This window comes from Elephas maximus, chromosome 3, assembly GCF_024166365.1.
Source record: "Elephas maximus indicus isolate mEleMax1 chromosome 3, mEleMax1 primary haplotype, whole genome shotgun sequence".
Lineage (NCBI taxonomy): Eukaryota > Metazoa > Chordata > Mammalia > Proboscidea > Elephantidae > Elephas > Elephas maximus.
The window spans coordinates 66,886,815-66,906,764 of NC_064821.1; the positions used below are offsets into that span (position 1 = coordinate 66,886,815).

The window sequence follows — 19,950 nt, forward strand, 5'->3', positions numbered from 1 at the left end:
GAGCCGGAGGGAAAGGGAGGGGAAAAGAGAGAGAGAGAGGGGAGGGGAGGGGGCTGCCCGCGGGGGGTTGGGTCATTGTCTTTTAGAATTTGGGAGCCTTTGAAAAACCGTGGGCCCTCCCACCGCTATTGTGCCGGGGAAGATGTAGCTGCCTCTTCTTCGAGCCACCCCTTTGCCTCCGGACTTCTCTGGGGCCAGCAGCCGCCCGACCAGGGGCCCGGCCCGCGGGCTCAGCCGACGAACATGGGCTCCGTGTCCAACCAACAGTTTGCAGGTTCGAGCTCGGAACTTAGGGGCGACACCTTAGGTTGCGGGGCGCCCAGGAGCCACGTAAAAGGAAAGTGGGGAAGTATCTTCCCAGGCTGCCCGTAGGACCCCAAGTCGGTGCGGCCTCCTGCTTCAGGGGACCGTTTCTGGAGCAAGGAACCCTGGTGTCCCACCGGCGTGTGCTCCGAGGCTACGGGGCAGGGGGGGAATAGGAAGGGCCTGTCCGGCTCTCTGTCCGCGGGCAACGTGTAGTGGGAAGAGGAGCAAAACTTTCGGGGCACCACTGGTCTCGGTGTAGGCTTTGGGAGCGCGGGAGGCGGCCGGGACAGGTCTCTTCTCGCGGGCTGCCTGGTGGGTGCAGGCTCCTAGTGTCCACCCGCGAGACGCTCGGATCTCCCTGTCCCGTCTCTGCGAGGGCCCTCTGAATGCGTGGCCCCCCAACTAAGCCCCCGGTTCCCTCTCCATCTCCAGGTGGCTGCGCCAAGGCGGCGGAAGAGGCGCCGGAGGATGCGGCCCGGGCGGTAGAGGAACCGCAGCTGCTGCATGGTGCCGGCATCTGTAAGTGGTTCAACGTGCGCATGGGGTTCGGCTTCCTGTCCATGACCGCCCGCGCCGGGGTCGCGCTCGACCCCCCGGTGGACGTCTTTGTGCACCAGGTGAGACTCATTCCGTAACTTTGTCGGGAGCGGGAGGGGGTATAGGTGCTCATATTCCGGGGTGGGCGAAGGACTTGGCTGTTGGATTAAGATTGAAGCCCCTCATTGTGTGTACCCATCTTTGCCGTGGCACCCCGATTCTGGGTCCCCGTTTACTCCGATGGGGAAGGATTGGGGGGCAGCGCCGGTTATCAGCACCTCCCCACCCCCTTCCGGGAACCCCTCAGGCTCACCACGTGTCTGTTACCTCTTTCCCCTGGGAAGAGGGCAGAGGGCAGGGAGGTGACCCCATGTGGCAGAAACTAAGGTTGTATTGTGCTTGCCGGTGGGGGGAGGGCGAGCGGCCGACCAGGAAAGCACATGCCGGGGCCGGGCAGGCGCTGAGCGCCCAGCGCCTTTCACTAACCTCTGAAAAGAGCTGGGAGGGCGGGAGAGAGGGAGGGAAACTGGCTCCCAGGCCCAGCCGGCGTGTTTAATACAGACCTCAGCCAGGTGGTGGCTCAAACTCAGGCCCTGAGGCCTGGTGGGTTTGGCGGATCCTTGAAGGATCCATCTGGGGCCTTGAAAGCTCCTCTGCAGGAACGTCTAAGGCGCACAGTTCAGAGAAGGGGGCCTTTGCTGTCCAGTGAATATCCGGAAGAAAAACCTAAGGCATCTAGGCCTTAGATTCCTGGGCCAGGCTGGGAGGAAGTTAGGTGGCAATCCCAAGTTCTCAGTTAAAGCAAGGAAGCATAGTGGGGGTGAAATTCAGTGTCACAGGGCAGGGGGTGGAGTAAGGCTGGCCTCTGAACCTATTCTCCTCGGCCTGGCATTTATGGCCCCAGACAGACATTGATTACTGTCCTAACATTCCCGGCCTCAAACAAGGAGTCTGAGACTTCAGGTCGCTCTCCTCCCGGGCCTGTTCTTCCTCTCACCCCTTCCCTGAATATGCTAGAAGTGTTTCCGTGGTCCCGGGATACCAGCCACTCATACCAACCATGTAAAGCAAGTTGGCTGCATGGGCCTCTTCCACCTTAGGAGGTTTGGGGCTGGACCTGGGAAGAAGAGATTTCTAGTCCCTGGCTCTGGAGGTTGACACCCAGGCCGGGCAGGGAGGGGTTACTGCAGGGAGGTTGGCCCCAGGAGCTGTGGGGGAGGGGAAAGGAGGATGTAGGGATTAAGAGTTGGAGCCTGAGGGTTGGTAGTCTGGAGGGGGAGGGGCAGGGAAGGGAGATGCTGGGTGGACTGGTTGGAGGTGGTGGAGAAGTCTTCTAGCAGGGCCCTCACCTTGAAGGAGGTTGAGGGTGAGATGAAGGGGGAGAGTCCTAGGAGATGGCGACCTGCCCGTTAAAGTTGAATCCCTGGGTCATTGGGCAACTCGAACACCTGCCTGAAGCCTTAACTACATCTTTGCAGCAACACCCCCCACCCCATCAGACAACCATTTTCAAGCTGGTGGATTTGTCCCCCTCCTGTCTCATTTACATATGTGAATGATAACCCACAGGAAGTAATTGTGGGAGAAAGAAGGGACTTGGCCTCTTTAGATCTATTAAATCACTTTATTGCAGGAACCAGCTTTGAATGGCCCTCCTCAGCAGGGTGCCAAGCCTCCCCCACTCTCCCCTTTATCTGATCACAAAGAGATTAAAATCTCTTCTGGTCTGGAGACGACTGGACAGCTTCCCCAGTTTGGGGAGGCTGGAATAAGAGTCAGACCCAATGTTTTCTTATCTCCCCTCAAAAGACTACTAACTATTTAGGGAGGGGCTGAGGGCAACATATCCCTTCATCTTCTGGGGTTCTGTAGTGATATCCAAATTCCAAGGAAGGTTGGGATCCACACTTTAGCCCACTTAACCTTTGGGATCAAATGCAATTGGAAAAGTATTGGATGGCATCACTCGTGAAGGTAAGGAGGGATGGCTGTGAGACTTGCGGAGTGGAGCCCCTTCCGTGCTGTTTCAGATGGGTTAGCAGGAAGATACTCTGGTCTTTAGGTCCTGAGATGTCCAGGTGCCCACGCCTGTCTCTGGAAAAGGAGTTGAATAATTTATCAGGAGGGAGCAGAACTGGGAAGAAAAAAATCAAGAACTTCTCTTCTTAACCCACCTCCCCTTCAGTCAAAGAGGACAATAACTGATAGAAATTCACTGAGCCTTACCTGATAGCTCTGTCTTTATCAATGCATGCTGCTGGCTGGGTCTTGGGTAATTCCTAAAACCCCACCTAGTAGTATGCTACACTAGTGGTTCCAATCCCTGCACTTGAGAAGTTTGAATATCTCTGGGAATTTAATGTAGAAGACAAAGACGGAAGAATTTTTGTTTGTGTTTGTGGGAAAGAGTTCCCAAAGCCGAGAGAAGAGGGAAAGAAAATTCTCTTTAACAAATCTCTCCATTCTTTGGCTGCTGCTGGTGAAAGAGTGGTGAGAATTGTCCTAAGATAACATCTGCTAAGGGTAGGGGAGCAGAGACCCTTTTCAAGGAAAGGAGGAGAAAAAGACAATTTAACATTTTCTTTATCATTCCAGGGTTGGGCCTATTAGCTTCCCAACACTCTGTTAACTACGGTTCTTAAGCTCCTTTCCAAACATTTTGTGCCTCCCAAGGGTTGGGTGGATGGGAGTGAAAACTCACCTTTAGCCTTAAAAAAAACCAAAAAGCCTTCACCCTAATTCTCATCCAGAAGCCCATAAAAGCAAAGAGATTTCTGTAACAACTCTTTTGCTTAGTCACACATCTTCAGATCTAGAACTCTCTGCCTGTCCTTGGGGCCAGGAAAATGTAAGGATCATAATAATGGCAAATCTCAAGCCCTTAAATCAGGGTTTCTCAATCTCTGCACTATTGACAAATTTTGGCTGGATAATTCATTGCGGGGGTGTGTCCTGTGCATTGTAGGATGTTTAACAGCATCCCTGGCCTTTACCCCCTATGCTGTTTGTACCCCCCGTTTGTGACAACCAAAAATGTTTCCAGACATTGCCAAATGTCCCCTGGGAGACAAAATCACCTCTGCCACTACTGAGAACCACTTGTTATATGGGGAGAGCTGGAGCAAAAGAGCTAGGCGATCTCCTGTTTTTCCTGAGATTCACCAAGAATGCCAAAATCCCTGTGACTGTTTTAAGAGTTCTGGTTCAACTCCCTGACCCCCAAGATTTGCAGAATTTTGAAGAAATAAGAAAAAAGCAACTACTGGCTCTGCTTTCTCCAACACCCCCTCAGAACCCAAATATGTTTAAATTGGCTTTCAGGCTAAAATTCTATTGGAGGGCTTAGAAGCAAAAGCAAGCCCAAATTTAAACAAGGACTGAGTTCGTTTAGGAGAAAAAAATTCCAATACCAAGGAAGAAGCTGTGAGACTGCTGAAGCCACGTGGCCAGCTTTTTCTGAAAAGGAGAAGTGTGGAGGGGTGGCTAGAGGGGCCTCAGGCCAGGGTCTAGATTAGGATTGTAGATTTGGGGGAGGGGGGGCAGCTGGAATGTAAATGGATCTCTCTATTGTAGTTTATAACACTGCCAGCGCCTCTGATTACCCATTTCATGTCTAGTTATTGATGTACTTGTCTAATCCCCTCCCCTAGCTAACCTGTGAGCTCTTTGAAGAGAGGAACTGTCTGGTTAATTTTCTAGTAGGCATTCAGTGGCCCGAGGGAATTAGGGGCTTACAGGGTCACTAAGCCGGCAATAGGTTTGGTTTTGGTTTAGGGGCTCCTGAGAGCCCTGGTGAACCAGGAGTGCACTATCAGTTTGGGATCCATGTCTGCAGATACCCTTTTCCCAAGAATGGAGACTGGAGATAAGGAGGGGCGTTATCTGGACTAGTGCCTAGAATAGGGGTGCACCACACTGTAAATGTTTGGAGTGAATGTCAAAGGACCACGAACCTGAGCCCCAAATAGCAGGAGCCTCTTGTTTTGGCGGAGAGACTGGAAGCCATAGTTTGGTGGCCATTCACTAGTTATTTTCTGCTTTAGCAGGAAGAGGCAGATTAAAAAAAAAAAAGACCAGTGAATCACTTTGCAATTTTCAGAGAAGGTTGACAGAGCTACATGAGTTAGTTGGGGTACCGTTAAATCTTGTGTCATTTCTGAAGAGATACGCTTTCTAGAAATCCTGGGTGCTTACTGTCAGCTGGAATATAAGCAAAATTTCAAATATGGGAAATTTCTACCCTGTAGTTGGTAACATTGCTGTCCTATACTTGGTTTTCAGTGAAATGTTAGTTTCTTAAACTCATCTCACATTTCCACCTTACTGGAATTTGTGTTTTGGAGAAACTGCCCTAAGCAAAACTTCCACTGTTCCCTTCTTCTGCCAGCACGATTAACAATTATTCTCTGTTAAATCTGTCTGGGAGCTTAAAAGGAGTGGCAGGGAAGGAGAAAACTTTCACAAACAAAGTATAGCTCATAGACTTATTTAAAACGATTTCAGCTTGGAAGTTTCTTAATTCAGGCAGAAATGAAAGTCCAAGGAGAGTAAATGGCATTTCTTAACAGCAGAGTAGGAGAACAACTGGGTTTCTGGCCTAAAACTCCAGGATCTTCACATCCTCTTCTTGCGTGAGTGGGTGCGGATGGGCAGAAAGAAAGCACCTCGTACCACCTTGATCAAAGTTTAGGCCTCTTGAAATTTCGGTCTGAGGACAGGGGAGCAGATTAGCGCCCTAAAGATGTTGAGATAAATTATGAGAGCAAACTTCTCTAGGGTCCCTTCAGCTTGCCTTTGTGCGGCCAGGTCGATGCGCAGCGCCATCTGGTGGACGACTTCACGCAGGAGCTGGTGGGTTTGGTGGTATCTGCGCAGAGGTGATGGGGGTGGGCTGCCCACAATCTTCTACGCTGCGGGGGTTTGTTCTGGCAATATCTCTTTCCCCACCCTCCCTAACTCGCACACCATCAGATAAACTGCTTCTGGGAGAACCAGTGGGTTTCCTAGCCCCTACCAAACTCAGCCTCCAGGAATGAAGATCTGGTAAGGCTATGGCACCTAATAATTGAGTCATTACAATTAATTTCATCAGCTGCTTATTTACCTTTTAAAATGAGGTTACTAGAAAATTTTAAGTTACACATGTGACTTGCATTGTATTTCTTTTGGACGGCGCTGGCACAGAGTTTAAAAGCATGGGCTATGGCGTCAGGCTAGTTGTAATCAGCCCAGCTCTGCCTCTCACTGTGACCTTGGACGAGGTGCCTGAGCTCTCTATTTTCCTCAGCTGTGATATGAGGGTCATAGTAACATCTACTGCTCAGGTTGGTTTGAGGGTTAAATGAGTTAGAACATACAAAGGGGCTTAGAGCACTACTTAGCATATGTTGTTTGCTTACCAGTTGGTGTGATTCATAGCAACCCTATATGACAGCAGAACAGCCCCATAGGGTTTCCTAGGCTGTAATCTTTACAGGAGCAGATCCAGAGCCATGACCTTTCAGTTAGTAGCCCAGCAGCTTAAACATTGCCCCACCTGGGCTCCTCACTTAGTATATAGTAAGCATCAATAAACATTATTCTGAACAGTAGAAACTTTGTGTTTATTCCACAAACATTTGAGCAGGGCGAGGCACCTAGACCTGAAGGTATAAACAGGCACTGAGGTACAGTCCTCAGCTGGAATGGCCCTGGGTGTTGCAAAAGAGTTGAGGACCAGAGCTTTGATTCCTGTGACCAGAGCAAGTAGGAGCAATGTGACTAAAACAGGGCTATGGGATGAGGTATTTGATGTGGGGGGAGGGATAGGGTAGGCAGCTGTGAGGTAACCAACTGGGAGCAGGACTGCAAACTTGAACTGCATTCAAAAAAGAAACAAAAATGCTTTCTGCAGCAGTGTTTTGTGTTCCATCCGATGCAGTGGGCACCTGTAGGCTGCTCACCTTCCTACTTTGGACAAATCAGGAACGTTCAGACTCCTGCTTTCTTGCTTCCCCTTTGAAATAATTTATCTAAAAAAATAACCCTAATTCAGGCTCCTGCCTAAAGGATTTGACTGAAGACATCAAGGGAAGGGGGTCCTGTGTAGTTAGATCCCAGGGAGGCTAGGGTGGGCAGGTCAGAGAGAAAGAAAAATGACTGCTGGTGGTGACTTGCAAACCCAGCAAAGCTTGAGTGAAGAAGAAAGTGGCTCTCTATCCATTGCTTTCACCGTGACCACAGCTCCAACATGGAGAGGAAGGAAGGAACTGATGGTGGTGTGCGTGGGGGTCCAGGGACACCAGGGGGTCTGCAGCCTCTGGAACTCCAGGAATCTGACCACCGGAACCAACCAGTGTCAACTCTTTGTTTCCCAGGGCTAGGCTCTGTTGGGGGAGCGAAGGCCTTGCCCCTCCCCCAAGGCCTTTTCTTTTTGGAGGGGATGGGGAGAGGGGCGGGGCCCTGCTTTGTGTGTGGCTAGGGGTGGGGGTGGGGGTGGCAGCAAGAATTTCAGGCTCCTTTCAGATGCTGGCCCTGGGAGGCTGGCTCTGTGGGGCTGCAGGCTGATTACCTATCTGATAAGAGAGGAATTCAAACTATGTGTTTTAGAGAGGGGCGGAGTGGGGGGCAGGGAGCCACCCCTGTAGACCACCAGTCTAAATCCTGGCCAGTTATGGTGAGGTGACTGCAGGATTTTTAAAGTCCTAAACATACCTAAAAATCTCTAGTAACGGAGTGGGTGACCTGGAAAGGACTAGTCAATTTCATATTGTAGGTCCCCATCTATATATGAGGTGCAGATGGAGGAACGTATTGTTGTGTGCCATCCAGTTGGTTTTGACTCATAGTGACTCTATAGGGCAAAGTAGAACTGCCCCATAGGGTGTCCCTTTTGCAATGCTTTTATTTTCTGTTTTAAAGCTATACTGCGTTTCTTGGCTTAAAAAAGTGGGAAGATGGTAGAGGGAGCGGATTCATCACATCCCTGGCTGTCCTGTGGGGCATCAAAGGAATTTGTGAAAGGATCCCAAACCTTCGACATATTCTATTGTGGGGACAGGCAGACAAAACTATAAATAATAACAACACAGGGAATATTTACTGAACACTTATTCTTGACCTTTACATGTCTGCGTAATCTTTATTAGAACCATAGGTTGTTAGTTGCCACTGATTGAATTCTGACTCATGGCGACCCCATGTGTGCAGAGTAGAGCAGCTCCATGAGGTTTTCAAGGCTATGACCTTTCAGAAGCAGATGGCCAGGCCTGCCTGTCACGCGCCTCTGGGTAGGTTCGAACTGCCGACCTTTCTGTTAGTAGCTGAGCACAAACCGTTTGAGCCACCCAGGGACTTTAGTAATCTGGTATAACTAGTTTTCATGAGCCAGGATTTGTCTGGCTCTGGAGCCTGCGCTTATAACCAGCTACCTCAAAGCATATTTGTCTTTCACATACCGTCTAAATTAAAATGATTGAGGATCCCACCTAGTTAAAGAGGGGCTATATATTCACCTAAACATCCAGGTTAAACTAGAACCTCACCCCCCCCGCCCCAGTATAAAACACTAACACTAATTACTCATGTTCTCTCGTGCCCATGTGTCTCCCTGGGACAGGACTAGGTGTGAGGTGGTCAGTTTTGCTTCTCTGGACTCCATTTTCTATGATGACTACTCCTTCTCATTGACGTATTTGACATAAGATTTGGAAGCTTCATTCTAAAGGATGAAGCTATAATAAAGTCTATCCTGGTAGGGTCGAAGAGGGGCTGTCACACCTCTGCAACAGAGCAGCATGGAAAGGGATTAAGCCAAATCCAAGAAATTCTAGATAAACAGCCCCTAAACTCTGTTCCACGGGCCTGAGCTCCACTTGCCTTTTTCTGGATTCTCTTAGAGATTTTATAAAGGCAGTAAGTAGTATTGTGGTATAGTGGAATGAGTTGCGAGCTTTTAAGTCCCGAAACATGGGTTCTTCTGACCCTGGTTTTGCCATTCCCTAACTGTGGAGCTGTGATGGCACAGTGGATAAGCACTCTCCTGCTAACCAAAAGGTCTGCAGTTCAAATCCACCAACGGCTCCTTGGAAACACTCTAGGGTAGTTCTGCTCTGTCTATAGGGTCGCTTTGAGTTGGAATCTACTCAGTGGTAAAGGTTTTTTTTTTTTTTTTTTTTAAGGCACTTTGCTAAATCCTTACCAAGTGTCGATATTTTTAAAATTTTGCTACAAACATAATTGTGTTTTAATGGGATTATTCTATATACATTGTCCTAAACCTTGCCGCAGTGAACAAAACCGCGATCTTACATTCTTTCCAGTGGCTGCATCCTGACGGTATTATAAATTTAACGTTTTATTCAACCATCCTTCTACTAATAAACTGTTATTTCCAATTTTTGTTTTTTTACCAGTGATGAGATATTGAACATGGGTCATATGCTAAGTCCTCCTGCAAATTACCTTCTATTCTGTTGTGTGATTCTTTTTTACTGCTTTCTCTTTTCTGTATGTATAAATTCATTCCCTTTTTTTTATAAACTCTAAGTTTATAAGGCATAAGCACCTTTATCTTTAAATATATCAGCGTGCATTCCCAAAGAACAAGGGCATTATCTTACATAATCTCAGTACAATGATCAAAATCAGGAAATTTAATATTGATATACTTTTTGGCATTACATATGCAAATTAATGTTAATTTTCCAATTTTTTTTTTTTTCCTGGTTCAGGATCCAATTCAGGATCTTGCATTGCATTTGTTTAGTTTCTTTAGTTCTTCAGACTTTCTCCTTCGTAACCTTGCTATTTTGAAGTATATTAAAAATAAAAAACAAATCAAACCAAACCTGTTGCCGTCACATTGATTCTGACTCAGCAACACTAGGGCAGAGTAGAACTGCCCCACAGGGTTTTATAAGGCTGTAAATCTTTATGCAGACAGACTGCCACATCTTTCTCTCCTGGAGTGGCTGGTGGGTTCAAACCACTGACCTTTCGGTTGGCAGTCAAGCGCTTAACCACACTGCACCACCAGGGCTCCTCTTGATAACTGTTTTGTAGAATGTCCCTCACTTTGGGTTTATATGGTAGTCCCTCGGGTTTAAATCTATCTATGGCATGCAATAATGCTTATAATTAATTTTTTTTCCCCATATTCTACTTATTTGGCCTTTTGATGATAGCATGAAAGTAGATGACGTACTTTATTTGAAAGCATAATGTTTAATGCTTAAAAGTGTTGGCCTTTTATATTTTACGGTTTAATTTGTTGGTGTCTTAAATGCTTGTGTCTAGAAATTTTCCTCCTTTCCTATCCTACTTAGAACTTTCAACATAGCTGCAAAAACTACTAATGACATCTCTTTATATAATCATGGTTTTTCTTTGTTAATGTAATATTAGATTCCTTGTTCTGTGGTGACTGAGTTACAATTTCCTTAATGGAAAAATAGAAGTGATACCACATCAGCTCTTCCTACCTCACAGGTGTGCCTGTGTGTTTGATGTAATAATGAGAACTAATGTTAAGGTCCACCATGTTTCCCTTCCCCAGAGTAAACTGCACATGGAGGGCTTCCGGAGCCTGAAGGAGGGAGAGGCAGTCGAGTTCACCTTTAAGAAGTCTGCTAAGGGCCTGGAATCAATCCGTGTCACGGGACCTGGCGGGGTGTTCTGTATTGGGAGTGAGAGACGGCCAAAGGGGAAGAACATGCAGAAGCGCAGGTCAAAAGGAGACAGGTATGGCTGAGGGCAGCTGGTGTGGTGGGTTGGGAAATGGTGTACATGAGGAGAACTCTCCCCATGGTTCTGGTTCTCAAAAGTAAAATGAAGCCCGTGGTCTCTGGGAACATCTAGTTGGTTGGGGTACCTCCCACAGATGTGGAAGAGCAGGGGATAGTATGTGGGGCAGGCACTTGAGAAAAACTCGCTTTTCTACTTGGGAGAAGTAATTTTGCTCTGTGAGCTCTAGACTGTTAAGTGGGCGTAGTGATACTAACATCACATGATTATTTTAGGATGCTAAAGGAGATCATGTATGTAAAAACATAAAGTGTAAGTAGGAGGGGAACAAGATGGCGTATCTGCTGCTTCTTCACCAGGTCTACAAATGGCTGGTTTCCTTGATCTTGTCAGTGGGCTATAATATAGTTTTTTTTTTTTTAATAAAATGGTACGGTAAAATCTTGCATATTTTCCACAACGAAGTCCCTAGTTGGGGTCAGTGGCTTTTACTCTTGGCATCTCAGTATTTTTAAGTTGGCTTGACTCTGAAGAGATCATCTAGACAACTATAAAGTTGGAAAGGATTTTAGATTTTAGTCCTATTCCTCCTTTTACATGTGGAGCTCCAGGAAGGGAAGTGCATTAGGCAGGGTTCTCTAGAGAAACAGAACCAATAGATTCATTTTAAGGAATTGGCTCCTGATCTTATAGGTCCTGGCAAGTCCAAAGAGTTGATGTTACAGTCTTGAGTCTAGAATTTGTAGGGCAGGCTGAAAACACAGGACACCAAACATCTGGGCTCCATAGCCTAGCTAAGCTGACACATAAAATTACACGACAAGTGAAATGACAGAATGTGGACCAGGCTCAGGGGAAGCCTTGTGGCCTCTTCTCATTCCTTTCTCTCATCTTTACCTTCTCGGTTTCCACTAGGTGCTACAACTGTGGAGGTCTAGACCATCATGCCAAGGAATGCAAGCTGCCACCCCAGCCCAAGAAGTGCCACTTCTGCCAGAGCATCAGCCATATGGTAGCCTCATGTCCACTGAAGGCCCAGCAGGCCCCTGGCTCACAGGGAAAGCCAGCCTACTTTCGGGAGGAAGAAGAAGAGATCCAAAGCCCTGCCCTACTCCCAGAGGCCCAGAATTGAGCCACAGTGGGTGGGATCAATCCTTCTGCTATCAGGAAGTTTTAAGGAGCAGGCGTCAATTGGCATAGAGTGGAGAAAGTGGGATAGAGGGTGGGTAGGGGGCAGCTGGCACTGCCGTGTATCTCAGGACGGGGTCCATAGCATCACCCCCTCTTCCCTCTTGGTCGGGGGGAAGGAGTGAAGCAAAGGAACTCCAACCATCTTTATCCAAATGCAACTGAGGGCTTTCAGGAGAAATCCCCCTAGAGCCTGCCAGCTTTATCTGAGGCTCCATTCCCAGAATCTCTGACTTTTGTTGAAAGTGGCATGGATAGGGGAGTTTTCCTTTTAAAGAAGGATATATAATTTCCCATGCCAGAGTATGAAAAAATTAAGCATGAGACCAGTCTGTTGGACCCAACCCAAAAGCCACTACATTCTGTGGGGGGAATCTCTTAGGGGTGGGGCAGAGTTTTTTCCACGTCTTATCCCCTCATAGCCCATTCTTGGGACAGGGTGCTGGAACTGTCCCAAGCAGTGGGTTGTGATGAGAGAAAAAAGAGGTGGTTGGGGAACAGCTGCAGACCTGCTGCTCCTAAGTTTACTCCCACCCCATTCTGGGCCAATACAGTTTTATTTATTTGCTTCCTTGAGTGACTGCACCCTGGGTCCCACTTTCTCCAGAATGCCAACTGCACTAGCTGTGTGCGAATGACGTATCTTGTGCATTTTAACTTTTTTTTTCTTAATATAAATATCCTGGTTTTGTATTTTTGTATATTTTAATCTAAGGCCCTCATTCCTGCACTGTGTTCTCAGGTACATGAGCAATCTCAGGGATAAGCTGGCAGCAGCTCCAGGTCTGCACAGCAGGAATACTTTTCGTTGTTGCTTTATCACCTTTAAGAACAACTATTTGGAGTGTATATCTATGGAACTACCTCATTTTTGCCAATTAGAGCTGGCTTTTCTGCCATAGTATCCTCTTGAAACCCCTCCACCTTAAAAATGTGCCATGGGAGACTAGGTTTTTATTGGGTTGCCCCATGACTTGATCTCCTTCTACTGGAAGATGGGGAATTTGTGTGAACGGAAGGTGGTGCAGAGAGGTTAGGAGAGGCTAGGCCAGATGAAAGGCTCAGAGAGGAAGCCAAAGTTAGGTGAAGCTTGTCTGTTAATGTACTAAGAAGCTCCTGTTCCACACCTTTAATCCTAGGGCACGGGACTCACTTCACACACCAGATCCCTCCGTCACTGGATTAGGCTAGGCCTACCACGCACAGCAGGGTGTGTGTGTGTGTGTGTGAAAATCTGAGTTGGTAGCATAGGTTTTAGGATACCTTTATAACCGTCCTGTGCTCCCCAGGGGTGGATATATGAAGCAAGGACTAAAATGCTTAACCTTTTAAAAGTTCTGGACTTTTCCTTCTCGGCTTCCTGAGAGACCCATAAGCAAGGGCTTTTTTGTGGTGCCCAGTGCCAGAGTCCTGACCTGCTGCCGTAGTGTCATAGTAGCTAAAGGAGAAAGGGGGTTTTGTTTACATGCTGTGAGATCACTGCAAACCTACCTCACTGTTGAAACGGGGCAAATGCAATAGAACGCATTGGGTGATGTGTGTTTGATCCTGGGTTCTTGTCTCCCCCAAATGCTGCCCCCTCTAGTTATTGTATTTGTCTGGGTTTTGTAGAACTTCACAAAGTCGCTGATTTGGTGATTGCTAGGTGGCCTAGTTTGTGTAAATATAATGTGTTGGTCTTTCTCCATGTTCTTTTGGGGTTTTTATTGTTTACAAACTTCTTTTGTATTGAAAGAAAAATAGCCAAAGCATCTTTGACAGAAGGTTCTGCACCAGGCAAAAGGATCTGAAATATAAGCTTGGGGACCCTTCTTGAAGTGGGGGCCTTGAACCACCCTTTCTTTTGTGTTCCCCTTCCCCTATTTCCTCTTTGGAACTAGATCTTCTGCCCTAAAAATTTGACTCCTACCATACCTCCTTCCTAGCACTCCCCTGAAACCCACACATATACAACATTTAATTTGGGGGGTATCTCCACAACATTTAAACATTTTTTTTTCCAGAAAACCTCATTTCCAGCCTTCTGTGTCAAGACCAGTCCTTGATATCATTCATGCCAAAACTTATTAGTGTTTAGATGGGGCAAAGCTACTTAATCTCCAGTCATAGGGTAGAGAGAAGCAATGGGGGGCTTCCACATAGAAAGAGGGGGTGGGAGACCAAGAAAGGGAAGATGAATGTATTTCCAAGTCACTCAGGAACTTTTACGCAGGTGCTAGAAACTTATGTCAAAGTGGCCACAAGATTGTTTAATAGGAGACGGACGAATGTAACCCCATGTTTACTGCTAGAAACCAAAGCTTTGTGTGAAATCTTGAATTTATGGGGAGGGAGGGAGGGTAGGAAAGTATATACCTGACTGTTCTTTCCCTGGTACCTTCACCTCATTCCTGAACTACAACTATGGGAGGCTGAGCCCCACTGGGCTTTGGTGACCCCCATCACTGGGGTATGTTTATTTGATGGTTGATTTTGCTGTACTGGGTACTTCCTTTCTCTTCTATCATTTTGTAACACATGCCGATCCTTTTGCCTTCCCCTCTTTTCCCTGGGAAAATACAATGAATAAATACTTATTGGTACTGAAACTGTGTCTGCTTGTCAGATATTTATTTAGGTGCTTTTCCTCTTCTCCCACAAAATTCCCTCCTCGGGTTGGGACTCAGGTCACAGAAGAGTTGTATTTTCTGTTCAGCCATTCTGGTTCAGTCCTCTTAGTACCTCATTACAGTGGGTTTTTGTTTCTATTTAAGGCCTCTTGTCCTTTCCTTGGAAGCTACCACATTCAAGAGGGGATTAGGGGCTTGGCATACATAAGAATGGGGTTGCCTGTGCCACTAGCTGGGAAGAAAAGATGGGGCCATGGCTTGGGGCATGAGACCCTAATACTACTTTGTCCCTTACTCCTCAAAGCCCTTTACAAACATTAACTCCCTGTACCACCCCAGGGAGGGAATTAGATGTGGAACTGTGGAAACTGAGGCCAGATGAGATAACAAAGACCAGTTGTGGCCAGACATTTTCTTTGAGCCATAGTTTGCTAATACACATGTACTACAACTTTAAAAAAAAAACTTTAGCTCCCCCTAAAGGAAGGACTTTTAAAGGAAAAAGCTTTTGACTGGAGGCATAGCAACTATTACACAAAGGGGCAAGGGAAGTGGATTAAATTCTCAAATTACGGCAACACTACCAGAGCAAGGGTAAGAAGTTTCAATATATCCACCCAGGTGCTTTCTAGTCCCTTCACTAATTGTACAAAACACCAAAGCTGACAGTGGTTGCTCCTAGAGCAGCAAGCTACCACTGGGCTTCACTAAACGGTCTTTGCAAAATTGAAGGAAACCTGTTACCCTCAGGCTGCAAAGCACTAAGAATGGAAAAGTTTAAGGGTTTTCCTGAGGGGGTTACTCATCTCTAGGGCTTTCTTTGATCATGTTTTGTCAAAGTAACCTTTTCATCAGAAAGAGGGGAAGATAAACAATGGATTAGGCATCACCAGTGCACTCTCTTCCTTGTATCCTTGATGGAACTTTGCAATCTAAAGAGGATTGTTCTAAATTGTGAAATTCTCTTCCACTCTCAAAACATTCAAGTGTAAGTTTCACGCTTTAAACAAAATACTGGTTGCATCAGAGTCTGTATTTAAAGTTTGTTTTTTTTCATTCTGCTTTTTTAATTTTGCGAAAATTGAGTTCTGACTTTTGAGTCAGAGCCTCAAATTCCTACAACAGCTTTTCCATAAAAATTTGGTACAAAGCTAATTAATGTCCTTGTTTTTTTCTACTGGGGGTTAATCGAGGGCCTGTTAGCAGTCATTCGGTAGGTAGAGCAGAGCTCTTTCTGGCTTTAGCCCTTTTTGACTTCGTCCGAGTGGGTCCTGGGAATCCGCAAATCCAAAAATCAGCAAAAAATGAATTGGTATTAAATTCGTTGTAAGACTGAATGGCTAAGAACTTCATTCCAGACGACTACATTTACGAACTAAAAACTGTAAAAATAAGGTTTTAAGACTGCACTGTATCAGGCCTCTGAAGAAGCCCAGTTCTTGGGCTTTCTCAGCAGTTCCCAACTGCAATCGGTCACTGAGAAGTCCCTAATTTTGATGTGGCAATTCTTGCCCTGTGGCACATTCCACTCAATCTAGCCCGCCTGCAGCCTCTCTAACCTATGGGTTTACTGCGCCTCTGCTCCCTCTGGAAACTATGGGGCAGTTCTACTCTGCCCTATAGGGTCACTATGAGTCAGAATCTACTCGACAGCAGCGGGTTTGGTTTTTTGGTTTTTGCTCCCCCTGGTCGTCTTCACCCCGCCTTCGCCAGCCCTGTCCTCAGCATGTGGCCTAAATCTTCGTCGCCCGCCACACTCCGTGCGCCCACTGCTTTCACGCTCGTCGCTCGACCCTCTCCCCGCCCCCTTCTCCCAGGGTTGCGAACTGGAGGCCCGGAGAGTTTGCAGCGCGCCGCCTCCTAATCCGCATGCGCAGAGCAGGGCTCCACCCATTAGCTCATGAGGGTACGTGTCCCGGCGCCCAACGATGACGTAATATTCCAGCGCCACGTCGTAAGGAAGTGTCGGCCCACTGGAGCGGTAGGAGGGCACCGTGGGCAGCCGATCAGGTGCTGAGCTGTATGTGTGGTCGAAAGGAGAGGGAGGTGACTGGGTGGAAAGACAGCTATGAGAGAAATAAAAGGGACAATGGAAGAGACAGCTGAAGGAATAGAATATGAGAGAGAACGCTGAGGTAGGAGGTAACGGTGCGACAACTTGAAGGGGTTAGTAACTGGGAGCGCAGAGTGGGAAGCGGCTTGGGGGAAGATGGAGAAGAGGCAGGGAGTGATCAGGACGTGGGCAGTAGAATTTGGCAGGAAGCAGACTTAGATGTTCAGAAGTCAGTGCAGATCCTCAAGAAAAGGCGATGGGAACAAGGGCCAAGAAACCAGGAGAACCAAGGAAAGACCTCTGCCCCACAGGTCCCGTTGACTTCTACAACTCTGGGTGGTGAAAGACTAGAAGATTAGACCAGTGCCTTTGGATTCTAATGCTGGCTGCTCTCCACAGTCTAGGTGAATCTCTGAGCACTGCAAGGAAATAGCTGCTTACAAGCCTTGGTGACTTCTTATTCTCTTTCTTGTTCATCCAGGGTTACTGGCTGGTGTTGTTCTGGGGAGATCTCCTAACAAGGCAAGAACTATGTCATGGATCAAGGAAGGAGAGCTGTCACTTTGGGAGCGGTTCTGCGCCAACATCATAAAGGTGAGCAATGGCCCAGGGCATCAGCTGGCCTTCTGGTCACTGGGTAATTTTGTGTCAAAACCTATTATTAAAACTGAACAATCCATGGCATTGAGTGAAATTCAGCAAGGGAACCATAACATCTTAGAATTGCAAAGAAACTTTGAGATCCATGTTTCTGGCAGATTATTGTCCTAACTGACATTTTCAGGCAGGAAGCGCAGAGCCTCCTAATATCATAGGATGGTTCTCCCAGTCATTGTTGAGCAGAGACTACTAAGCTTTCCTTGTAGAGAACTGAAATTTGTTTTCCTGGAACTTTGATCTGTTGTTCCTAGTATGGTCCTCTGGACTTACTAAGAATAACTAATCTTTGACGTGACGGTAGAGCATAGTGGCTAAGAGTTTGGGCTCAGAAGGCAGACAAACATGAGTGAAAGTCTTGTTCTGTCATTAACTATGTGACTTAACATCTATAGTGTTGTTACGTGGATTAAATGAAACATATATATAAAGCACCTAGTTCAGCATCTAGCAGTTCTTAATTCTTTTTTTCCCTTTAATTACAATTATTATTGGGGCTGCCTTTCAGCCGTTTGAAAACTATGATCACTTTATTTCCTACACATTCCTTGTTTCCCCAAATCTTCCTTCAGTTTTGTCTCCAGGAATCACAACACTGTTGTGCTCTCCGCCTAAGACAGAGATTTAATGTGAGATCAGGGCCAGTCAGCTTGGTTTTGTTTGTCATCCACAGGCTGTCATTCAACTGGTAGCAGTGAATTTATGAGTCAGTAATCCTTATACCCACACACACTCACACACAAACACCATGTGATCTCTAGCAGGCAACCACTGCAGTCATGTGTTGGGAATAACAACAAGCTGCATGACTTGACTGGAATTTTATTTGAAAAATGCTGCTTGTGGGGGACAAAAGTAGAAAATGTTGGAGAGCTGCCTGGGGAAGCAGCCGGTGAAGAGCCCTTCCTGGTGAGGGAAGATAGACTGAGGAGTCCATTTTTGTTGTGGTAGACAATCCTAGCCTGCTGTAAACCAGATAAGAAGCTTTGTTTGGCTTTCAAGCCTTCAAAATGTCTTTTTTGTTTTGAAATGGCTCCTGACATTTAAGTTTTTATGTAAAAATCCTGATTTTTGACTTCTCTTGAAAAATTAGAAGATTCAGCAGCATTGCCCCCTCCTCCCCCAGTGTCCTGTGTGGCAGCATTTGGCTGGTGCTGAGGAGTGGGTGCCTCTTGAGTTTTGACCTATCCGTTTGACCTTACCCATCAGTATCCTTCTTGGGCCATTCAGCTGGACTAATGCAACCAAGGTGGTGGTTAATAGTATGTGGTTAAAAAGATGAACTCTGGAAGCAGATGGCCCTAGCTTGAATCCCCACTTTGCCTTTAGCTTTGTGACTTATGCTATCACTTGACCTCTCTGAGTGTTGGTTTTTTCACATGTAAAATGAAGATAATATTATTTGCTTTATAAGGTGTATGATGAAATAAGATGGAATATAAAAAGGCTGGTATAGTGCTTGGCGTGTAGGAAGTGTTTAATGAACACATGAATAAATAAAAATGTTTAAAACCCATTTATTGAGCTACAAGCTTAAAATACCCAATTATCTTCCTCAGGGTTTTGATAAATACCCCAGATCCTATCTGCTTGGGGAGTAGTATCCCCCTTTAGTCCTAAAGAATATGTGATATGTTCATCATTTGTCTTCTTACTCCACAGGCGGGCCCAATGCCCAAACACATTGCGTTTATAATGGATGGGAACCGTCGCTATGCCAAGAAGTGCCAGGTGGAGCGGCAAGAGGGCCACTCACAGGGCTTCAACAAACTGGCAGAGGTGGGTGTGGGTGGCAGAACCCATGGTGAACAGTCTGTGGAGGGAATTGGATTATAGCTAGAAAACCAGCCCTGGAGTTTGCTGTGGTTTTGAAAGTGTTTTTATAGCTGTTTGTTTTATTGCTTGCTTGTTATAGGGCTCATACTGACATTAACAAAAAAATTAACTACCCAGTGAGTCATCAGAAAATATTAGGAGTACAAAGTTGGCTCCTCTAACCACCTTGATAAATCAATAGTCTGTATTTTTCTCTATGTTTCATCCTTGCAGTGTATTCTTCTACATGACTTACCATTTATAAAATTGCATTTATAGCTTTGATAACGTTACTTTCACTTGACATTTTGGCACGTATTTTTTAGGTTGATATATAGTCTTTCTATATATCGTTATGAGTTTTAATGACTAGACCATTTCATCACGTGGATCTGACATAATTTGTTAAGCTGTTCCACTCTTATTGGACATTATAAATAGAACTGCTTTAGAATAAGTTCTTAGACGTGAGATTTCTGGAGCATAGGCTGGGTGACTACCTACCTGTACTGGTTTGCTCAAGGCTGAGGAGTTTCTGAGGAAGCAGGTTTTTCAGTGTTAGAATTGGGAAAATGTCAGGAAAACTGGGACAAGTAGGTCAGCCTATGCAAAAGCCATGAATATTTTATGGCTTTAATACATATTGCAAATTAGGAAACATTAAATTTAACGATAAGAATGAAATATGCCCATCTTTGTGAAACTAAATTTAGGAAGAATGGACATATGGTCTCTAGTCCATGGATCCCAGTTTCCTGGCACAAGATATAACCTGATGCCAGGGCAGTGGTTTTTTTTTTGCTTTGAATGAGTGCCCATGGGGTTATCTCCAACCCTCTGTAGAGGTTTTTAGGTTCGTTGATTCCAGCCTCTCTTTCATAACTTAGTAAGAGGGAGTTTTGCTTAGTTCTTAGGAGATCTGCCACTTTCTGGCTCTGGTCTGCAATGAGTTACCTAGCTTCCCTCTGCCTCAGTTTCTTTATCTCTAAAATGAGGATTGTGATCATCTCTACCTCAGGAGATTATTTGAGGATTAACAAGATGGTACATGAAAAGCATGTG

At 46.1% G+C, this 19,950-nt stretch overlaps 2 protein-coding genes across 14 annotated transcripts in view; both read left to right on the plus strand.

Moving 5' to 3' along the window:
- Window positions 1–243: 243 nt before the first annotated feature.
- On the plus strand, window positions 244–11,698 carry LIN28A (lin-28 homolog A). Its single transcript, XM_049875909.1, has 4 exons — window positions 244–274; window positions 739–923; window positions 10,379–10,563; window positions 11,482–11,698. Exons 1-4 carry the CDS (start codon window positions 244–246, stop codon window positions 11,696–11,698), a joined length of 618 nt encoding a protein of 205 aa, XP_049731866.1.
- Window positions 11,699–16,290: 4,592 nt separating this feature from the next.
- DHDDS (dehydrodolichyl diphosphate synthase subunit) overlaps window positions 16,291–19,950 on the plus strand; it is a 31,242-nt gene continuing 27,582 nt past the window's right edge. For 2 of the 13 annotated variants that reach the window (XM_049878364.1, XM_049878371.1), the window contains exons 1-3: window positions 16,291–16,373; window positions 16,898–17,010; window positions 18,736–18,852. In XM_049878364.1, the coding sequence (XP_049734321.1) occupies window positions 16,953–17,010; window positions 18,736–18,852 (175 nt within the window). In that variant the 5' untranslated portion in view covers window positions 16,291–16,373; window positions 16,898–16,952. The other 11 variants (XM_049878366.1, XM_049878372.1, XM_049878361.1 and 8 more) reach the window with 9 other exon arrangements.